Raw genomic sequence first — 19,613 nt, forward strand, 5'->3', positions numbered from 1 at the left:
TCCCCCCCACTAGCCTGTAAAAAAAAAAAAAAAACCTAAACTATTTGAAGGTCATAGAAGTGAAGACAATTCATGAGGTGGTCACATACATCATTGCAGTTGAACTCACAGTGACTGCCCAATTTTTTTTATTTTTTTAAAATTTGGTGTTATTTCTCTAATGCAAAACATTCTTCTAATTGATGTTTCTTAACAACCAATTCTTAGTATCTACTTCTGAAATGTCTGAGCTCAATAAAATAGTTGGATATAGAGTATAAAATTTTCCACATCCACATTAGTTTCTAATGGAATTTGGAAAACCAAGTGCCCTGCTTCCCAAGAAAATGAGTGAGATGGGGATTACCAATATAGAAGGCTGCATTGTCCTCATTGGCAAAATCATCAAGGTAGGTGATGCCCAGAGGCTGAATGGGAGTTTCTCCTATTCCACGAAGAAGATTCCCCAGAAAAACATAAACCCACATGGAGGAGCTGGCATCAATTTCACATTCTTAAAAGGAAAGAAAACAAGAGGATTGAAATTAGACAAATATCAAAGTTAAAGATTTATTCTACATGTCTACAATTTGCCTTAAAATAGATTAGAAGCAGAAGTGAAATTTGCAATAGACATAATTTAATATAATACACATTTGGCAATATTAGAAAATGTTTTGTAAGTTCAAAAGTTAGACAGCGTTAATCCCCAGGGACTTTGACCAAGGAACTCTATTGTTTCCTCTTCCTGTTCCTTTTACTGCTTATTTTCTCTCTTTTTATTTTGTTCTTACACTGAGCTCTTTGAATTCCTACACTCTAACAACTTTCAGTATCTTGTCTGGGACAAAATACATTTTGAACAAAGGTTTTTCTTATCTTACATTTTAAACTTTTCCATTTCTTAGAAAAATTCACATGCAATTATATTATTAATGGAGTTTCATCTGAAATTCAAAATTTTATGTGATCAGTACTCCATCATTGGACAGTACTGTTTACAATTACATCTGTTTAATAGTGAGTAACCATATTTTTGGACTACAGAAAGAAATTCATGTAAAAATTATAAACTCTATATGGTTTAGTGGGGAGTCCTAGTAGTGCAATGGTTAAGTACTCAGGTATTAATCAAAAGGTTGGGGATTCTAACCTGCCAGTGGCTCTGTGAGGGCAAAGAATTCATGGGCTGCTTCTGTAAAGATTACAGCTTCTGGGCAATTCTACTTTGTCATAAAGTATTGCTTATGAATTGGAATCCACTCAATTATACCCTACAACTAATGCTTAGGAGTATAGCTATTTTGGTAAAAAGAACATTTTGACAGTATTTTTAGAGTAGAATTGAAAGGTAACAACTTTAAAATGTTTTCATAAAAGTCATATATTAATATGATTATGTGAAGTAGGATAATTATAACCCATATCCTAAATGAAATATAGCTTTAAACAGTTTAGCTACTTAATGATACTGATAATATTAAGGACCTCTAACAATCACCACTTAATACATTTTCTGAGCCTGGCTGTTATGCATTGTGTTATAAATCCTAATTTTATATCTGTAGATGTAATCTTATTTGGGAATAGGGTTTTCTTTGTTATGCTAATGAGACCGTGATCAGTGTGGCATGTCTTTTAAACTGATTACTTTTAAAATATGAAAGAGCAGATTAGGCACAGAAGAAGATAGACACAGGGGAAGATCCACATTTTCTGAAGACAAAGGAGGCAGATCAGCCTACAATGCCTCCCCCCACCAAAAAAAAAAAAAAAAGAAAGAAAGAAAAAACTCACTGTCATGGAGTCAATTCAACTCATAGTGACCCCTCCTTGGGTTTCCGAGGCGGTATCTCTACAGAAGTAGATTACTCAATCTTCCTTCCAAGGAGTGGCTGGGGGGTTTGAACTGCCAACCTTCTGGTTAGCAGTCAAATGCCTTAGGCACTATGCCACCAGAGCGCCACTACAAACCCAGGAACTCCAAAGATTGCTAACTAGACAAGCTGAGACAAGGATTTTCCCCCAGAGTGGACAGAGAGACAGCCTTCCCTAGTGTTGGTGGCCCTGAATTCAGTCATCTAGCTTCCTATACTGTGAGAAAATAAATTTGCTTGTTAAAGCCACTACCTGTGGTATTGCTATTATAGCAGCATTAAGAAATTAAGAGACAGGCACTGGAATAAATGGTTTAAAGATGTTATAAAATTGAATCCTCCTAAGAAACATATAAAGAGCTCTGGTAGTACTGTGATTAAAGCATTGGACTGCTAACCAGAAGGTTAGAAGTTCTAACCTACCAGCTGCTCCAAAGGAAAAAGATGAGACAGTCTGCTTCCACAAAGATTTAGAGTCTTAGAAACCTATGTGTCAGTTCTATTCTGTCTTATAGGGTCACTATGAGTCGGAATCAATTCAATGGCAGTAGATTAAGTTTGGTTTAACAAATCTGTGAGGTAGAATCATTTCTACATTTAATTTTTAAAATAATTTATGAAGATACAGTATGGGTTATTTGAAGAACTGAGGTGGACATTTTGGGGCAGATGAATCAAACTATACAATGGAAAAGACTACTGAATAGTCATCTTAATTCTAGTTCTGACTCTGCTCCCTTTTAGAAATGTGACCAACTGACCATGGCTTTGTCACTTATTTTCTCTGGATTTCTATTCATCTCCTAAAAAGTATGATGCCAGTTCCTTTTCTAAAAATTGACTCTAGTGTCAATACCAACCTTAATATTTTGTGATTCTAAGACTCTTATTGATAGGTGAGTCTTGTGGTAGATAAAGGTAGACACTTTGGATCTGTAATGTCTAATATGGTAATTACTTAATTAAAATTGAGTAAAATAAAAAAATCAGTTCCTCAGTGACACAAACCCCATTCCAAGCACTCAATAGGCCCATACAGCTAGTGGCTACTGCATTGAACAGTATAGATACAGAACAGTTCCATCAACACAGACATTTCTACTGAACAGCTCAGTTCTAGCAAGTAGGGAAGATCAGGATTGTGAAGGGAGCATTTTTGAGAAGAGTTCTTTATTTCTTCCACCATCATCTTTAGGATGAGTCCTGTGTCCATTTACCACAAGGGGAAGAACTTTAAAAGAGTGGTATCTAATCTAAAGGAAAGATAAGAATTTGCATGTTGTGTTGTTGGGTTGGGTTGGAGTTGAGATATACAAACTGACAGGGGCCTGATAACACCAAGATTCACCTTACTGGTCCACTTGCTATTAGATAAATGCCTTAGCATGTAAGAAATCCCTGGCAAAAGGATGGAGGCTAGGGTCAAATTGACTGAGATTACATTTTTACCGTTCTGATGGAAAGAGGCTCAATAGAGAAATTACTTGAATTACAGAGAAAAATTATATTTCTTTCATGTCTGAGTAATGGGCTAAGTAAAATTTGTATTAGCTACACTAGACTTTTAGATCCACCTTATTTGGAAACTTTGCAAGCCTTTCTCAAAGTTATTAACAATTAATTCTCTTTTTTTCTATAAAATTTGATTGTTTAATGTTGTTAGAATCTTATCATATACTACTCTATATGCTAGGACTTTTTAAGGTAGATACTTAGGCCTTTGAGAATAAAATTCATACAAATATTTGTCTCAGAAAGTCTTTTTTAAAAAAGTATTACTTAGTCAAATAAAGTTTTAAAAAATCATCTTACCATTATTTATTTTAGATCGTGATTTTTCCATGACTGAAATTGGTAATTCACTATCTGTCTCCAAGACACATGGAGAGATGCTGAGAGTGGAATTGGAGAAAGAAGAATATTTCTCATAGCTGTACCTATATTAAAAAAAAAAAAAAAAGTCTGCTTTATGTACAGATCTATTGATGTCATTCTAAAAAAAAGTACATGGAGGCTACATGACTCACTATGGTGTCAGTATGAGTTTGCAGCTATCCCTCTAACACAAAACCAAACCAGTATTTAACAGCAGAGTTTGCTTGAAGAGATAGCCAGATGATCCAGTTCATAAAGCAGCAGCAGCCAAGGTTTACAGAACACCTGGGCCAGTCAATTACCCAGTGTAACGAATAATAATAAAAGTTATTCATAGAGACTCATTTTAACAGGAGATAATGATATAAATCTACTCCTTTGGTGAAAAAGTATCCAACACTTGCTAAAGCATGATTATCTTTGAGTCAGAGAAAAATGAATAATTTAATAACTCATGACCAATTGCACATTGTATTTAGAGTTGTAAATTTCGTAAAACAACTGCAAAGCTAATACATGTTTGGGCTTTTGAACAATTTACCTAGAGTGTATCTTTCTTTTTCTTTGGAGATAGATAGCTGCCATCAAGTCAACTCTGACTCAAGTATTACCCTATATATAACATGTATATATAAGATATATATGTATAAGGTATATGTATAACATATATGACCTTATGTATAACACAACATAATTCTCTACAGTTCATGAATCTAGCTCCAAGTTATTATTTCTAATTCCATCCTTTCCTTTGTTTTCAAGCTTATTATGGCAGTTGGGCTGAAGAGCCAATGCTTAATGGTTGGACTTTGGTAATTCTAACTACAGTCACCCAGTTCCACACTTCCATTCCAGTTATCCTTCATGACCTCAGTCATCTGCTCTATTAGCATCTTCTAAGGAAGAAATACCTGATAAGAAGACATCACAACATCATCTTGACTCTCATCATGTTCAGACACTATATGACTATATGTAACTAAAGACTAGTACTCATTATAATGTATTTGCAATATTAATAGTATAAATCTATTCAGCATGGTAGAATGTATTGAGTTATTCTGAAACTTAAGTTGATTAATAACTCACTGCCCTACAGTCGATTCAACTCATAGCGACCCCTCCTTGGGTTTCCGAGGCAGTATCACTACGGAAGCAGATTGCCCAATCTTCCTTCCCAGGAGTGGCTGGTGGGTTTTAACCGTCAGCCTTCTGGTTAGCAGTCAAATGCCTTAGGCACAATGCTACCAGAGCTCCCTAAGTTGATAAATATGTTACCTTATAACAATGCTGCTTAACCAAGGCTTCAGAGTCCATGAACCCCATTGAAAAGCAGAAGTAAGAACATTTTTGTATGTATGTATGTTTGTATAAGGAACTCTGGTAGTGTAGTGCTTAAGGCACTTGACTGCTAACCAGAAGGCTCGTCGTTCAAACCCACCAGCCACTCCTCAGAAGGAAGATGGGGCATCTACTTCTGTAGTGATACTGCCTTGGAATCCCAAGGAGGGGTTGCTATGAGTCGGGTCAACTTGACAGCAATAATAACAACAACAACAACATGTTTGTATAAGAATGCTTAGGGAAAGAGATTCACAGATTTTATTATGGTATCACATAATTCCCTGAGCAAAATAGGTTAAGAACCACTTAATGATAACTGTTTTTCAAACTCTTAGCTACACAGAGAAGATTTACCATTGAAATTATGGTAAATACGATTTTCTTTCTTTACAAAAATAGCATGAACTCAATAATAGTTCCTCAGAGTTATTGGTGAATCAATTGTCATTATATGTAGTTTTATTTATTTATTTTTAACTCCCATACCTTCTAGTAACCACTAACATTCTTTTATCTAGATGGATTTACCTATTGTTCATATTTCATATAAGTGGGATCATACAATATTTGATTATGAAATAGTTTGAAACATTTTAGTTATTTAAGCTTTCTCAATTCAATCTATCAAAAGGTAATTGTTGTAAACATGACTCAGATTTTGAATAAATGAAGTTTTATACAAATGCCACCTTTGTCACTAATTACTAACTGTGATATTCTACAAAAAAGAATTTAAGCTCTTTAGGTTTAAATTTTGTTAGTTGTGAAATGAGAACTACAAATGTCATCTGTGTCTATTAAACTCCATGGATAAGAGACAAAGAAGTGATGAAATGAGGGACCAGTATAAGAAAGCTTCTAAGTTAGGAGTTTTAGGTCTGACTTGTATTCAAATCCTGTTTCTGACATAATCTTGACTCTGATACATAAAATTCTACAGAAACCTCCTAATTGTTCTCCCTGATCCCAAGCTTGCCCCACCAGAGTTAATTTTTTAAGTAGTAGTCAGCATGATCCTTTAAAACTGTAAGTCAGATTATATTATTCTGCTTAAAACCTTCCACTGGTTTCCTGCCTCATTCAGAGGAGAAGATAAAGTCCTTGCAAATGTTTGCAACCTTTTTCTTCAAAGGGTGGTCTACAGATCACCACCATCACCACCACCACACCACCATCACCACCACTACCACCACCACCATCAGCAGCAGCAGCAGAAACTCAGCCCCAGCTTCCAGAGCTACTGAGTCAGAATCTGTAGCTCATCAAGATCCCCAGTAATTCAAATAAATATCCATCGAAGTTTGAGAAGCAAGCTTGACATCTTCTCCTCCTGACATTTTACTTCTCAGATTTCATTTTTTTCTGTTTTCCCCTTGCTCATTGCACTCCTGCCACACAGACCTCACTGCTGTTGTCTGCACACCAGGCTGCCTTCTGCCACAATGAACTTTGTGTTCACTGTTCATTTAGCCTACATATCTTCTTCCCCGATACCTGCATGGATCTGCCCCTCATTTCCTTCAGGTCTTTTTCCATTTGCACCATGTCACTGAGGCTTGCCTTGAATATTCTTTAAAGTGCAACACCCTACACACTTATTATGCATCTTCACTGGTTTATTTTTCTTTAAAGTACTTATCATCTGGCACACCATATAATTTTTTGCTTGTTGTCTGTCTCCATGTCATGATATCCATCAGGACAGATATTTTTGTTCATTTTGGACACTACCCTATCTCCCATGCTTGGAACAATGATCAGTGGTTACTTGTTAAATAATTGAACTGGATGAGATAATGCATATAAAACTGAATATAGCCTGTTAGGGGTAGACCTCTGTTCATTAATTAACCAAAGAAAAACCCCAAAAAACTCATTGCCATAGAGTCAAATCTGACTCATAGCAACCCCTCCTTGGGTTTCTGAGATAGTATCTCTAGGGAAGTAGATCACCTAATCTTCCTTCCCAGGGAGGGGCTAGTGGGTTTGAACTGCCAGCCATCCGGTTAGCAGTCAAATGCCTTAGGCACTATGCCACCAGAGCTCCCTATTCATTAATTGTTGTTGTTGTTGTTGTTGTTATGTGCTGAATCAGACCGGACTCACAGCGATCCCTCCTTGGGTTTCCGAGGAAGTATCACTACGGAAGTAGATTGCCCCATCTTCCTTGCGAGGAGTGGCTGGTGGGTTTGCATTGCCAGCCTTCTGGTTAGCAGTCAAGTGCTTTAGGCACTATGCTAACAGAGCTCCTGTTCATTAATTAGGATACCCATAATTAATATTAGGTTCTGTGGAACATGAAATGTGTTTCTAGGGAGGTAGTGTACAATAGTTTTTTTAGGGAATGAGAATTTCATTTTGGGAAAGTACCCAATAAATGACTAATACTGGGAAAGGTTAAAAAGAAGTTGTAATATTCCTCAGTTGTTTTATAGTAAAGAATTTGTGTGCATGTCTTCACTGAAGTAGCCCCATTACCTGGCACAGTATCAGGTGAGCAGTAGACCCTAAATAAGTGGATGTATAAATACATCCTCAACATATAAAACATGGTATATAAGAATATGAATCTTTGTCCCTTTGACATCCTTTCTTAGTCTGACTTGCTGTTGTTCTTCTCCTGGTAACATTTCTATTTTTGATTTTCTTCTACTAGTATTTTACATTTATCATTAACTTGAAGTAATAGAGCTTTTCATCTGAATATAACACTTTAAAAATATTTATAAAATAAGTAACAGTTATTTAATAAAAATATCAGTTATATAACTTTTAAAAATACTCCCTTGCTTCAGAATCTTTTGTTAGTCACTTCTCTCAGTGACCACAGAAAAGGAAGGTAGTATTGACGTCCGTGAATATAATATTGCTTAGAAGACCTGTTTGGAGATTCAGGCACCACATTTATAAGACACGTAACACTGAGGAAGTCACAAAATTCTCCAAGTCATGATCCTTAGCTCTAAAATCAAAATGATAAACAGTTCTCCTACCCCATTGGCTGTTGTAAGGACCAAATGATATAACAAAGGTGAAAATACTTGGAACTGCTAACATTTTCTGCAAGTAAAACATTAAAAAAAGTATCAAAAGTATACTTTAGAGAAAGAGGGTACAGATAACCCTGTAACTCTATTGAGAATTGTCCATGAGATAGTGTTTGGAAACTTTGATAATATATCCCCTGAGCCAATTATGCCCAAAAAGTGTATCATGATCCATCATTTGCTATCCACCATTTATTGTTCACCCATTTGACACTCATTTGACATTTAGCATATCATTTAATTTCTTTTTATTTATACATTTTGCCTCATGGCTCAATCTAAGCAGTTGAATCAAAATGATTAACACAATTTTTTAAAAAAATCTTGTTGAAAGCAGCACAATTCTTACCACATAGTTGTATATCAATAAATATCTTACGAATTATAAAGACAAAATAAAATTCTGAAATTTTGAACAAAGAGGATGTAAAAAATATAAGACATAAAATTGTGGACCTAAGCCTTGTGTTATTTTCTTAAACTGCAATAATTAAGTATAATCATCACAAGGGAGTAATGCAGTTTTTGGCTAAGGAAAGAGAAAGGCAATTGGTTCATACTTACTGCTCCATGAAGAACTGAGGCATTGCAATGAGCAATGTCCCCACTCCCATGATTAGGCACCCTGCTCCAATTATTTTTGGCCTGTGAAGTTTGGCTCCAAAGTAGCTAACAAATGTTATAACTAAGAGATTCCCTTTGGAGGAAAGAACAAATCTTCTGTAAGTAAGAGAACTTAGAAAAAGTCATCAGCATAATTATAAAATGCAATGGATATGACTAAATGAATGAATGTCTACAGCAGGTAGGAGGTCTAGCAGTGTTTTGTTTTGACTAAACCATACCCTCCCATCTTTCCTATCATTTTCCTCTCCTTTCTTTAATGTGAGAGGCCTCTGTCATTATTTCTATTACTTTACCACTTCGTCAAAATATTTTAATTACCAATCCTCCTACCTCCTTCCCATGCACCCTAATTTTTGTCCTTTTTAAGTGCTCTAGCAAATAATCAAAAAATGTTATGGTTTATTCATTTATTAAAGTTTCCTATTGAAATTTTCATTAAATTGCTCTAATTGCTCTTAAAATATACATTGGATATTCAACCTTTAGTGGATATTCCTTACAGAGAACATAAACCAACTATATCTGTGCTCACTTTAAATGCAATCAAATTAAGAAACTCATATTAGCAGAAATTCTTGGTTCATTTGTTTTTACAAAATGACTCAAAATAAAAACCAAAATTACTCCATGTAGATAACTTCAAAAATACATCAATTTTATAACATCAGTGTATATAAATAAGTTGAAACACGAAATCTCCATAAAATATATTCATCTGTGTCTCTTGAAAAGTAATTAGAGTATATTTTTTGAAGGTGGACATTAAACCTTCCTAAAATGTCTCTAGTGAAGCATATGATAAATTATTTTTTTGTTGTTGATGGAAATGACTGATTAAACATGATTTAAGACAGACATTCTCACACTTTGATCTACATAAAAATTACTGGGAGGGGGTAGTGGGGGAAATAGCAACTTGTTAAAAATGCAGATTCTTGGCAACTTCCAACAGTTTCTGATTCCATGGATCTGGGTCCAGACCAAAAAATCGGTATTGTTAATACTAGCTCAAGTGTGTTGATAGTTCCTGGAACGTGCTCTGATAATCATTTTTTAGGGTTTAGATTTCAAAGTTTTATCCATTTTCATTTCTGATCCATAGTTATTAAGAATTGGAGCATTAGAGTAAGATTTTAGCAATTCTTTAGTAATGATGATGGCTGAGGGGTGGCTTTGCATTGAGGTTCTCTATGTTTCCAATTTTCTAGCTAGAGTGTGTTTCCTTACATCTGTAAGCAATCATTTAATTTACTACTGTTTAGTCAAATTGCCAGCTTATAGTAAATTGCAGAAAGAGCAGTGATTTTTATAGCCTTGAGGGCAGTCATAATGACAGGGAGAAAAGAGGCTTGCACAGTGGCTCAAGACTTTATGACTCTAGGAAGTATTGAGTTCTTCTCTATTTCTATATTTTAAAAAAATTAAATCTGAGATTTCCCATTTGACATTTAAGTAATTAGTAGAAAATATTTTATATTAAATTATATTGATAATTATCTCTAGAGATTTGTTAATAGGTCATAATAAAAACAAAATAACATGAAAACTTGTGATTTATATGCAATGTTCCCCTACCCTCCCATGTACAATGGACTCATGTTCAAAAGGCTGTGTTAAATTAATGGGTATACTAAACACTAGATGATATCATTTCAGCAGCTGTGGTATCTAGAGAACAGTTTTGCTTCCTTTACTTAGAATCCTTTCAGTTCTTAGGAGACAGATACACTTGGAAAAGAAAAACAAAACAAACAAAAAGAACCCAAACCCACTGCCATAGACTAGATTCTGACTCATAATGACCCCTTAGGACAGAATAGAGCTGCCCCATAGAGTTTCCAAGGCTGTAAATCTTTATAGAAGCAGACTGCCTCATCTTTCTCTTACAGAGCAGCTGGTAGGTTTGAACTACTAGCCTCTTGGTTAGCAACCCAATGCTTTAACCACTGCTTTAACCACAAGACCTCCTTTGGAAAATGAAGAGTGGTGAATAATCTTTTAAAAGTCTACTTTGGATATCAAAATTCTCCCTTACCTACTGTCACTAGCCTCTGAAAAATGTTTGGAGAATTTTCACAATATGTTTTACCAAATTTTCAAATATCAGATGCTCTCTCTTTCTCCTTCCCTCCCTCCCTCCCTTATTCCATCCCTCTTGCTCTCTTTCTACCTCACTCTATTGCTCCTTTTCTCCCTTTCACAAACTATTCAAGATGGCAGAAATGGAAAGCCACCCAACTCAATTTTTAAGACTAATATGCACTTGAAAACAAGACTGGGCAAGGAAAATGCAAGAAAAGACAGCTAGAAATCAAATCACAATTACAAAAATAGATATAAAAATTTTATCTAAAATAACAAACTGAAGAGCAGAGTATAAAATAAACACATCTTGATCAAGTATAGTTTAGACTGGGAGTGCAAAAACACATTCAACATAACTAACCACTGACTTATACTAAGAAAAATAATTTTTGAGCAAATTAGGGAAGGGAGATCATATTTAATTTTTAAAAGTATATCTACCAAAACCTTGCATTCTGTTGGATCACCTTTCTTTGGAATGGGTACAAATATGGATCTCTTCCAGTCAGTTGGCCAGGTAGCTGTCTTCCAAATCTCTTGGCATAGGTGAATGAGTAAGAGCCTCCAACATTTGTTGAAACATCTCAGTGGGTATTCTATCAATTCCTGGGACCTTGTTGTTTTGCCAATTCCTTCAGTGCAGCCTCAACTTCTTTCTTCAATACCATTGGTTCTTGATCACATGTCACTTGGTGAAATAGATGAACATAGACCAGTTCTTCTTTATACAGTGACTCTGTGTATCCCTTCCATCTTCTTCTGATGCTTCCTGCATCATTAAATATTTTGAACATAGAATCCTTCCATATTGCAACTTGAGGCTTGAATGTTTTCTTCAGTTCTTTCAGCTTGAGAAATACCAAGTGTATTCTTCCATTTTGATTTTCTAACTCCAGATCTTTGCACATTTCATTATAATAATTGGCTTTGTCTTCTTGAGCTGTTCTTTGAAATTTTCTGTTTGGTTCTTTTATCTTGCCATTTCTTCTATTAGCTTTAGCTACACTCTCTGCAAGGGCAGGTTTCATAGTCTCTTCTGACATTCATTTTAGTCTTTTCTTCCTTTCTTGTCTTTTAAATTATCTTTTGCTTTCTTCATGGATGATGTTCTTGATGTCATCCCACAGTTCCTCTGGGTTTTGGTCATTGGTGTTCAATGCATCAAATCTATTCTTTAGATGGTTTCTAAATTTGAGTGGAATTAATCAAGGCCATGTTTTGGCTCTCATGGACTTCTTTTAATTGTCTTCAGCTTCAACTTGAACTTGCATATGAGCAGTTGATGGTCTGTTCCACAGTCAGCTCCTGGCCTTGTTTTGGCTGAAGATATTAAGCTTCTCCATTGTTTGTTTCCACAGATGTAATTGATCTGATTCCTGTGTACTTCATCTGGCAAAGTCCACATGTATAGCTGCCGATTATGCTGTAGAAAAAAAGGTATTTGCATTGAATAAGTAGTTGTTCTCGCAAAATTCTATCATATCATCTCTGGCATCATTTCTATCACCAAGGCCATGTTTTCCAACTACTGGTGATTCTCCTTTGTTTCCAAATTTGTGTTCCAATCATCAGTAATAATCAATGCATCTTGATTGCATGTTTAGTCAATTTCAGCTGCAGAAATTGGTAAAATCTTCAATTTCCTCGTCTTTGACTTTAGTTGTTGGTGCATAAATTTAAATAATAGTAGTATTAACTGGTCTTCCTTGTAGGCATATGGATATTATCCTATTACTGACAACATTGTACTTCAGGATAGATCTTGAAGCATTCTCTGTGATGATGAATGCCACACCTTTCCTCTTCAATTTGTCATTCTTGGCATAGTAGATCATATGATTGTCTGATTCAAAATGGCCAAAACCAGTCCATTTCAGCTCACTAATGCTATTATTGATATTTATGTGTTTTATTTCATTTTTCACAACTTCTAATTTTCCTACATTCATACTCCATATATTCCATGTTCCAATTATTATTGGATATTCTCAGCTGTTTCTTCTCATTTTGAGTTGTGCCCCATCAGCAAATGGAGGTTCTGAAAGGTTTACTATATCCACATCATTCAGGTCAACTCTACTTTGAGGAGGCAGCTCTTCCCCAGTTGTGTTTCGAGTGACTTCTAGGCTGAAGGGCCTATCTTCTGGCACTACATCAGACAGTGTTTCAGGGCTATCACAAAAGGGCAAATGTTGTATGAAAACACTATTGTAAAAAATCAAGAAAGTTCACACACAGAAAGAAACATTCTTTAATGCTTAAAAAGGGTGGTAGGGGGAGGGATGGTAAATTTAGTGAGGGTAAAACTAGAGGATAGACATGTATTAACTTGGGTGAAGGGAAGGGTAATATATAATAGGGAGAAGGTCAGCAAAAAATGATCAAGGCAAAAGAAGATGCTGGGAGGAGCCCAAGACAAAGGTAACCAAGTTAAATAGTATTACACCTACAATCCTGCAATAACAATAATAACAATAATCTATGAGTGGATACATAGATAGACACTCAAGCCGAACAGAGGCGGAAAGGTGTATGGTACTATACTCATGAATATATATAGCTTTAACAGAGAATATTTGTACATATGTATTTATATGTGCTGCAAATATATCCATGAATATAGTAGAGCATAAAGGGGCAAAGTTAGGAAAACTTATTAGCTATAACCAAGCAACATGAGGGAATTAGTTGCTGGTAATAGGGGATCAGGATCATAGTCTCAGAAAACATTAAGGTCAATTGGCATAACATAGTCCACAAAAACAATGTTCCATGTCTTCCTTTGGTGAGTAGTGACTAGGTTCTTAAAAGCTTGTGAGTGGCCATCTAAAGTATAACTACTGGTCTGTTCCCATCTGGAGTGAAGAGAAGTGAAGAAAATCCAAGATGCAAGGAAAAAATCAGTCAAAGGATGAATAGACAATATGAACCCCAACCTCCATTACCCTAAGACCGGAACTAGATGGTACCCAGCTACCATTGCTAACTGTTCTGAAAGGAACAGCAATAGGAGGTCCTGAATAGAGTAGAGGAAAATGTGGAATAAAACTCAAAACTATATATTAAAAAAAAAAAAGATCAGGCTTATTGGTCTGATAGAGATTAGGGGAACCCCCAAGAGATGGTTCTTAGACATCCTTCCAGCTTAAAACTAAACTCACCCCCAAAGCTCAACTATCAGTCAAACAATAAAACCAAGCCAAACCCACTGCCATCTAGTCAATCCCAACTTACAATGACCTTATAGGACAGAGTAGAACTGCCTCATAGGGTTTAGAAGGCTGTAAAGAAACAGACTGTCTCTTCTTTGTCATGTGAGTTCAACCACCAACCTTTTGGTTAATAGCTGATGCTTAACCACGAAGCCAACAGTGTGCCTTTAATCAAATGTGATAGGCCAATAAGGTGAAAATGTACCAGGGAAATATGCACTTCTTAGAAAAGTCAACCATATGAGATAAAAAGGTCAGCATTTGCCCAGGGATAAAGCTCAGAAGACAATGAGTGATAGGAAAGAAGAAATGGAATCAGCAAACATAGGGAGGAAGGGGGAGGAGTGCTGTTACATTGCAGTGAGTACCATCAATGTCACAAAACAAAATGTATATGAATTGTTGAATGGAAAGCCTATTTGCTCTGTAAACATTCACTTAAATCACAATAAAAATTAAAGAAAAGGCAAACAAAAAGAAAACTTTAAATAAGTAGGAATACTCTAACAAAATTGCTAATAACTGGTAAACCTGTGAAGTTTGAGATAGAGGTTGCCTACAGATGTAGGAGCATTTCAAGCTATGTAAAGACATCTAACCCAATAAATAATTTCTATTCTTTGGATGGTCTGGAAGAGTTAATATGATATGGACTCAGGATACTTTGTCACTTCCTATGAAAAACTAGGTCATTCTATCAAGTGCAACTTTTCTTTCTTCCTCTGGATTTGCATCACTTTTCTTATCTGTTTCTTTTGTAAATCTTCTCTCTTCTATGGCTATCAGCTGCCTCTTTGTATTTGTTTCTGCTTATGATACAGTGTGTCACTCTTACCTTGACTATTCATGACTATCCATTCAGTTCAGGGCTGGGGATAGGGCAGGCCCAATGGAGTAAATTTAAGGAGTTTACACAGGGGGGTTATGTGATCAGATGTTGTAGAACCAGGTCAAAGAACTGTGGTCCATTGACCACATTAGTATCACCTGGAGCTTGTTAGAAATCAAAATTGTATTCTTCTCCTTACAAAATCAGCATCTATATTTTAACAAGATTGCCCAGTTATTTGTATGCACATTAAAGTTTCATTAGTACTGAATTTAGAAGGCTCCTTTTGGTCGGATGATGAAAGATAGGTTTGGGAAGCAAGAGCCTGAAGGCAAAAGTTACTCTATTGAATCTTTTGTGACATTCAGAGTAAAAACTGATATATATATATATATAAAAGCTCTGGTAGCTTAGTGCCTAAGGCACTTGACTGCTAATCAGAAGGCTAACGGTTCAAACCCACCAGCCACTCCTTGGAAGGAAGATGGGGCAATCTACTTCTGTAGTGATACTGCCTCGGAAACTCAAGGAGGGGTCGCTATGCATCAGGTCTGACTTGACAGCACATAACAACAACAACAACATATAGCATGAAGTAAAAGGGGAGCTCTGGTGGCATAGTGACTAAGACATTTGACTGCTGACCACAAGACTGGTGGTTCAAACCCACCGGCCACTCCTCAGAAGGAAGGTAGGGCCATCTACTTCCAGAGTGATACAGCCTCAGAAACTCAAGGAGGGGTCGCTATAAGTCGGACCCGACTCCATGGCAGTGGTTGCGTTTTGTTTTGTTATGAAGTAAAAGTATAAATTATTGAACAGTAGAAAAAATTTCCTTAACTTTTCTGAAAGTTCATCAGGTGAAGATGAAATTGGATCAGTTAGAGATTTACTATGACCTATCTCTGAGTCCCAACAGGCAGGAATGACAACAGAGGGTATTATGTTATTTATTTCAAGAAAAAAATTAAACTCCCTCAGTTTATCAGTTCAGGAAGTAGACTCACTAGGACTACAATTTTAAAGTACGACTTTCCCAAACAGTGCCTAAAATTACTTGGTCTTTTCAAATTCCAAGAAGTCAATTGTTAATCAAAGATACCCAAGAATAGTACTTTTAGAAATTTTATTGCCTATTCTGATCTGGTATTCTTGTTAATTGGTCCCTTTTCTCTTCTTTCTAGTCATGGGCCAGAAAACTTCTTTTATAGTTTACCTTCTTCCTAAATCATTGTAATACATTTTTTTGAGTCCATTTAGATTCTTCCAAATTTTAAAATTGAATCATAGGGCTACTGAAAAATATACCTCCTCTATAAAGAGATTTCCCCCATACTTTTAGCTCAAAATACCATCAACATCTCACCATTTCTCCTCCAGGAAAGCCTCTAACTCTGATTGGGATCTATACTGTATAAATTATACCACAATGAACTCTTTGAGCAGGGCTATCTTCCCCTACTGTAACCTAAAATCCCACTAAGCCCACGACTGTCCAGTTGATTCCAATTCCTTGTGACCCTGCAGGACAGAGTAGAACTGCCCCATAGGGTTTTCAAGGCCATAAATCTTTACAGAAGCAGACTGCCTCATTCTTCACCCACAGAACGGCTGGTGAGTTCAAATAGCTGACCTTTCTGTTGTCAGCCAAGGCCTTACCCACTGTGCCACCAGGGCTCCTTACTGTAACATAAGGTCATGGCAAATTCTGTCTAAACAAGAGTTTCCAAAGAGATTTCTCAGCAAAGAACAGTCAGGAAGTTGTTTAGTCATGCCTAGGAGACCTTGAGCTTAAAAATATTGTCGGGCATCCACAATACCTACCAATTTCAAAACTACCATCAATAACTCCCACCAGTGAGGAAGGGATATCAAACCTTCTCTCTATCTGAGTGATGGTGCTCTTCAGGTAGCCTTCTGTCAATGCTTTGGCAAAGTAAACGAAAGACAATGCACCAAGGAATACCTGGAAAAGAAGACAGGTCACACTTAGAATTAATCCAATATGACATACAGTTGTGGTCTTACTAAACAAAATGCCTACACAATTTCTGTGAAAGCTAAAAATAAAGATGAGCTTACTTGTGGCCAGTCTGAAAGAGCATGGCTGCTACTTGGTTTCACAAAATAAAAGTTGAAGATAATAAGTAATCTAACTTTTAGAAATAGTAATTACCTTGTTTCTCTAGAGTTATGTATAATCAACTGGTCCCTGCTCTCTAACTCCTGCAGTCCAGACAGGCAGACGCCTGGCTATCTGAGAGTCACTCAGCAGGGATTGACTACATCAGACATGCGACATTTGTCTTCTTAAGCAAGCTAACATTTGAAGGAAGAAAGGATTTTGAAGGACATTTTAATGAACCTCCGAAAAACAGTCCAAAACCACCCAGACTTCTCAGACTCTTTTGTTCCCTTCTGACTATATAAACCTCAACCCTGCCACATTTCTTTGGAAAATGAAGTTTAGGTGTGTGTTCCTCAATCCTTGAATCATTGATAGAATAATAAATCTCTAGTGTTGTATTTAACTGTGTTTCCATTCTCAGAAATTCTTTGACAAGACAAACTTAGAAAAACAAAATGGTGTAAAGCTTGCTATCATTGAAGATTAAATCCAAGCACTGATGTAGGTTTCCCCCCAGCCTGAAGTCCATGTAGATTTCTAAAATGTTCAAACTGTCTTGGGAAGAACATCTTTTCAAAATGTGTATTGAACTTTTCAATTTTTACTTTCTGGTCTCACCCTTAGTCCCCAAAAGAGAAATTTGAAGGATTCTTGCTTTGAAAAGAAGATTCAGTGAATGGTGAAGCAAAGAAAAGGATCCATTCACAGATAAGAAAATAAAACAAATGAATACCACAGTAGGAGATCCTGGATAGAGTGGGAGAAAAATGTGGAACAAATCTCAGAATAATAAAACAAAGACCAGGCTTACTAGTGTGATAGAGACTGGTGGACTGCCTGAGACTATGGCCTTTAGTTATCCTTCAAGCCTGGAACTAAAGATACCCTCACCCTCACCCCGTCACCCCCCACTCAACTTTCAGACAAACTAAAGACAAGTCTGTGCTATGGATTGAGCAATAACACCAGGGAGGTACACACTCCTTAGAACAATTAACTATATGAGATCCAAAGGATAGCATTTGTCCAGGTATAAAGCTCAAAAGACAGGAATGGATAGGAAAGAAGAACAAATGGAAATGGTAATGACAGAGAGAAAGTGAAAAGAGTGCTATTACATTGTGGGGACTACATTAAATATCATGAAACAAAACATGTATGAACAGTTGAATGGAAAAACAATTTTCTCTATAAACGTTAAAATCACAATAAATAAGGGTAAAAAACAAAACAAAACAATGAGCCAAGCACTTAGCATCTCATAACAAGTCCAGCACTCATGGTTACGTGTTTCACAATAATGATAGGTGCACCATAGCATAATAGACTGAAAAAGTAGAACTACTGTTAGATTGTAAAAGTACAATTATTATTCTTCATGCTTATGTTCATGCTCAAATTCATATTCAAATTCTTATCTAATGCAAAACACTTCCTTGATACTTAGCTCATGTATTTTGCTAGACCGGGATGTTTGATGAAGTATCTATAGGGCAGGCTAGCATTTGTGTGAGTCATATAAAACACCAATTAAATGCAGCTGTAGTCAGCATAAGGGAGCTCTGGTAGCATAGTGCCTAAGGCACTGGACTGCTAACCAGAGGGCTGGCGGTTCAAACCCACCAGCAACTCCTTGGAAGGAAGATGGGGCAATCTACTCCTGTAGTGATACTGCTTCAGAAACCCAAGGAGGGGTTGCTATGAGTCAGGTCTGACTCAAAGGCAAATAACAACAATAGTCAGCATAAAATAATTAAGGCAAAGGAAGACACTGGGAGAGGCACAAGAGTTAAAGATAACAGAGGTAAATACTATTACATATACAATCCTGCAATAACAGCAATAACAATAATCCATGAGTGGATACATAGATAGGCACTTATGCTGAATAGGGGTGGAAAGGCGAACTAGACTAAGCCCATGAATATATATAGGTTTGACAGAGGATATTTTTACATATGTATTTGGAAGGAAGTTTGGGCAATCTACTTCTGCAGAGATACTGCCTTGGAAACCCAAAGAGGGGTTGCTGTAAGTTGGATCGGGCTCAACAGTAGTGAGCTTTTTTTTTTTTTTTTTTTTTTACATATAAAAATGTAGTACAATGGTTAAGTACTTGGCTGTTAAGCAAAAGCTCTATGATTTAAACCTATGAGCCACTCAGTGAGAGAAAGATATGGTAGGCTGCTTCCATAAAGATTTAAAGGCTTAGAAACACAGTGGAGCAGTTCTGCTCTGAACAGAGTCACTATAAGTTGGAGTTGACTTGACAGCAACAAGTATTTACATATGCAGCAAACATATCCATGAACATGTTAGAGCACAGAGAGGGCAAAGTTATGAAAACTACTTAGCCATACCAAACACCCTGACAGAATGTGTTGCTGAGCCTAAGGGTGCAAGACCATAGTCTTGGGAAGCATCAAGGTCCATTGGCACAGAATAGTTCACAAAGACTTGAAGTCAAAGACAATTAAAACAAGTCCACAAGAGCCAAAATATGACCTTGAATATATCCCTCCTGAATTTAAAGACCATCTAAAGAATAGATTTGATGCATTGAACACCAATTATTGGAAACCAGAAGAATTATGGGATGACTTCAAGAAC

The 19,613-nt window shown here is 36.3% G+C and overlaps 1 protein-coding gene across 1 annotated transcript in view; it reads right to left on the minus strand.

Moving 5' to 3' along the window:
* The window catches only part of SLCO1C1 (solute carrier organic anion transporter family member 1C1), a 61,501-nt gene that overhangs the window by 38,139 nt on the left and 3,749 nt on the right, over nt 1–19,613 (minus strand). Inside the window, exons 2-5 of the mRNA XM_007946788.1 lie at nt 16,700–16,841; nt 8,687–8,819; nt 3,669–3,793; nt 347–493 (exon numbers count right to left, since the gene is read on the minus strand). Of these exons, the coding sequence (XP_007944979.1) occupies nt 347–493; nt 3,669–3,793; nt 8,687–8,819; nt 16,700–16,841 (547 nt within the window). The remainder of the gene's footprint in view (nt 1–346; nt 494–3,668; nt 3,794–8,686; nt 8,820–16,699; nt 16,842–19,613) is intronic.

Source organism: Orycteropus afer, unplaced genomic scaffold (genome assembly GCF_000298275.1).
Source record: "Orycteropus afer afer isolate SDZICR_OR568_19922 unplaced genomic scaffold, OryAfe1.0 scaffold00171, whole genome shotgun sequence".
Classification (NCBI taxonomy): Eukaryota; Metazoa; Chordata; class Mammalia; order Tubulidentata; family Orycteropodidae; genus Orycteropus; species Orycteropus afer.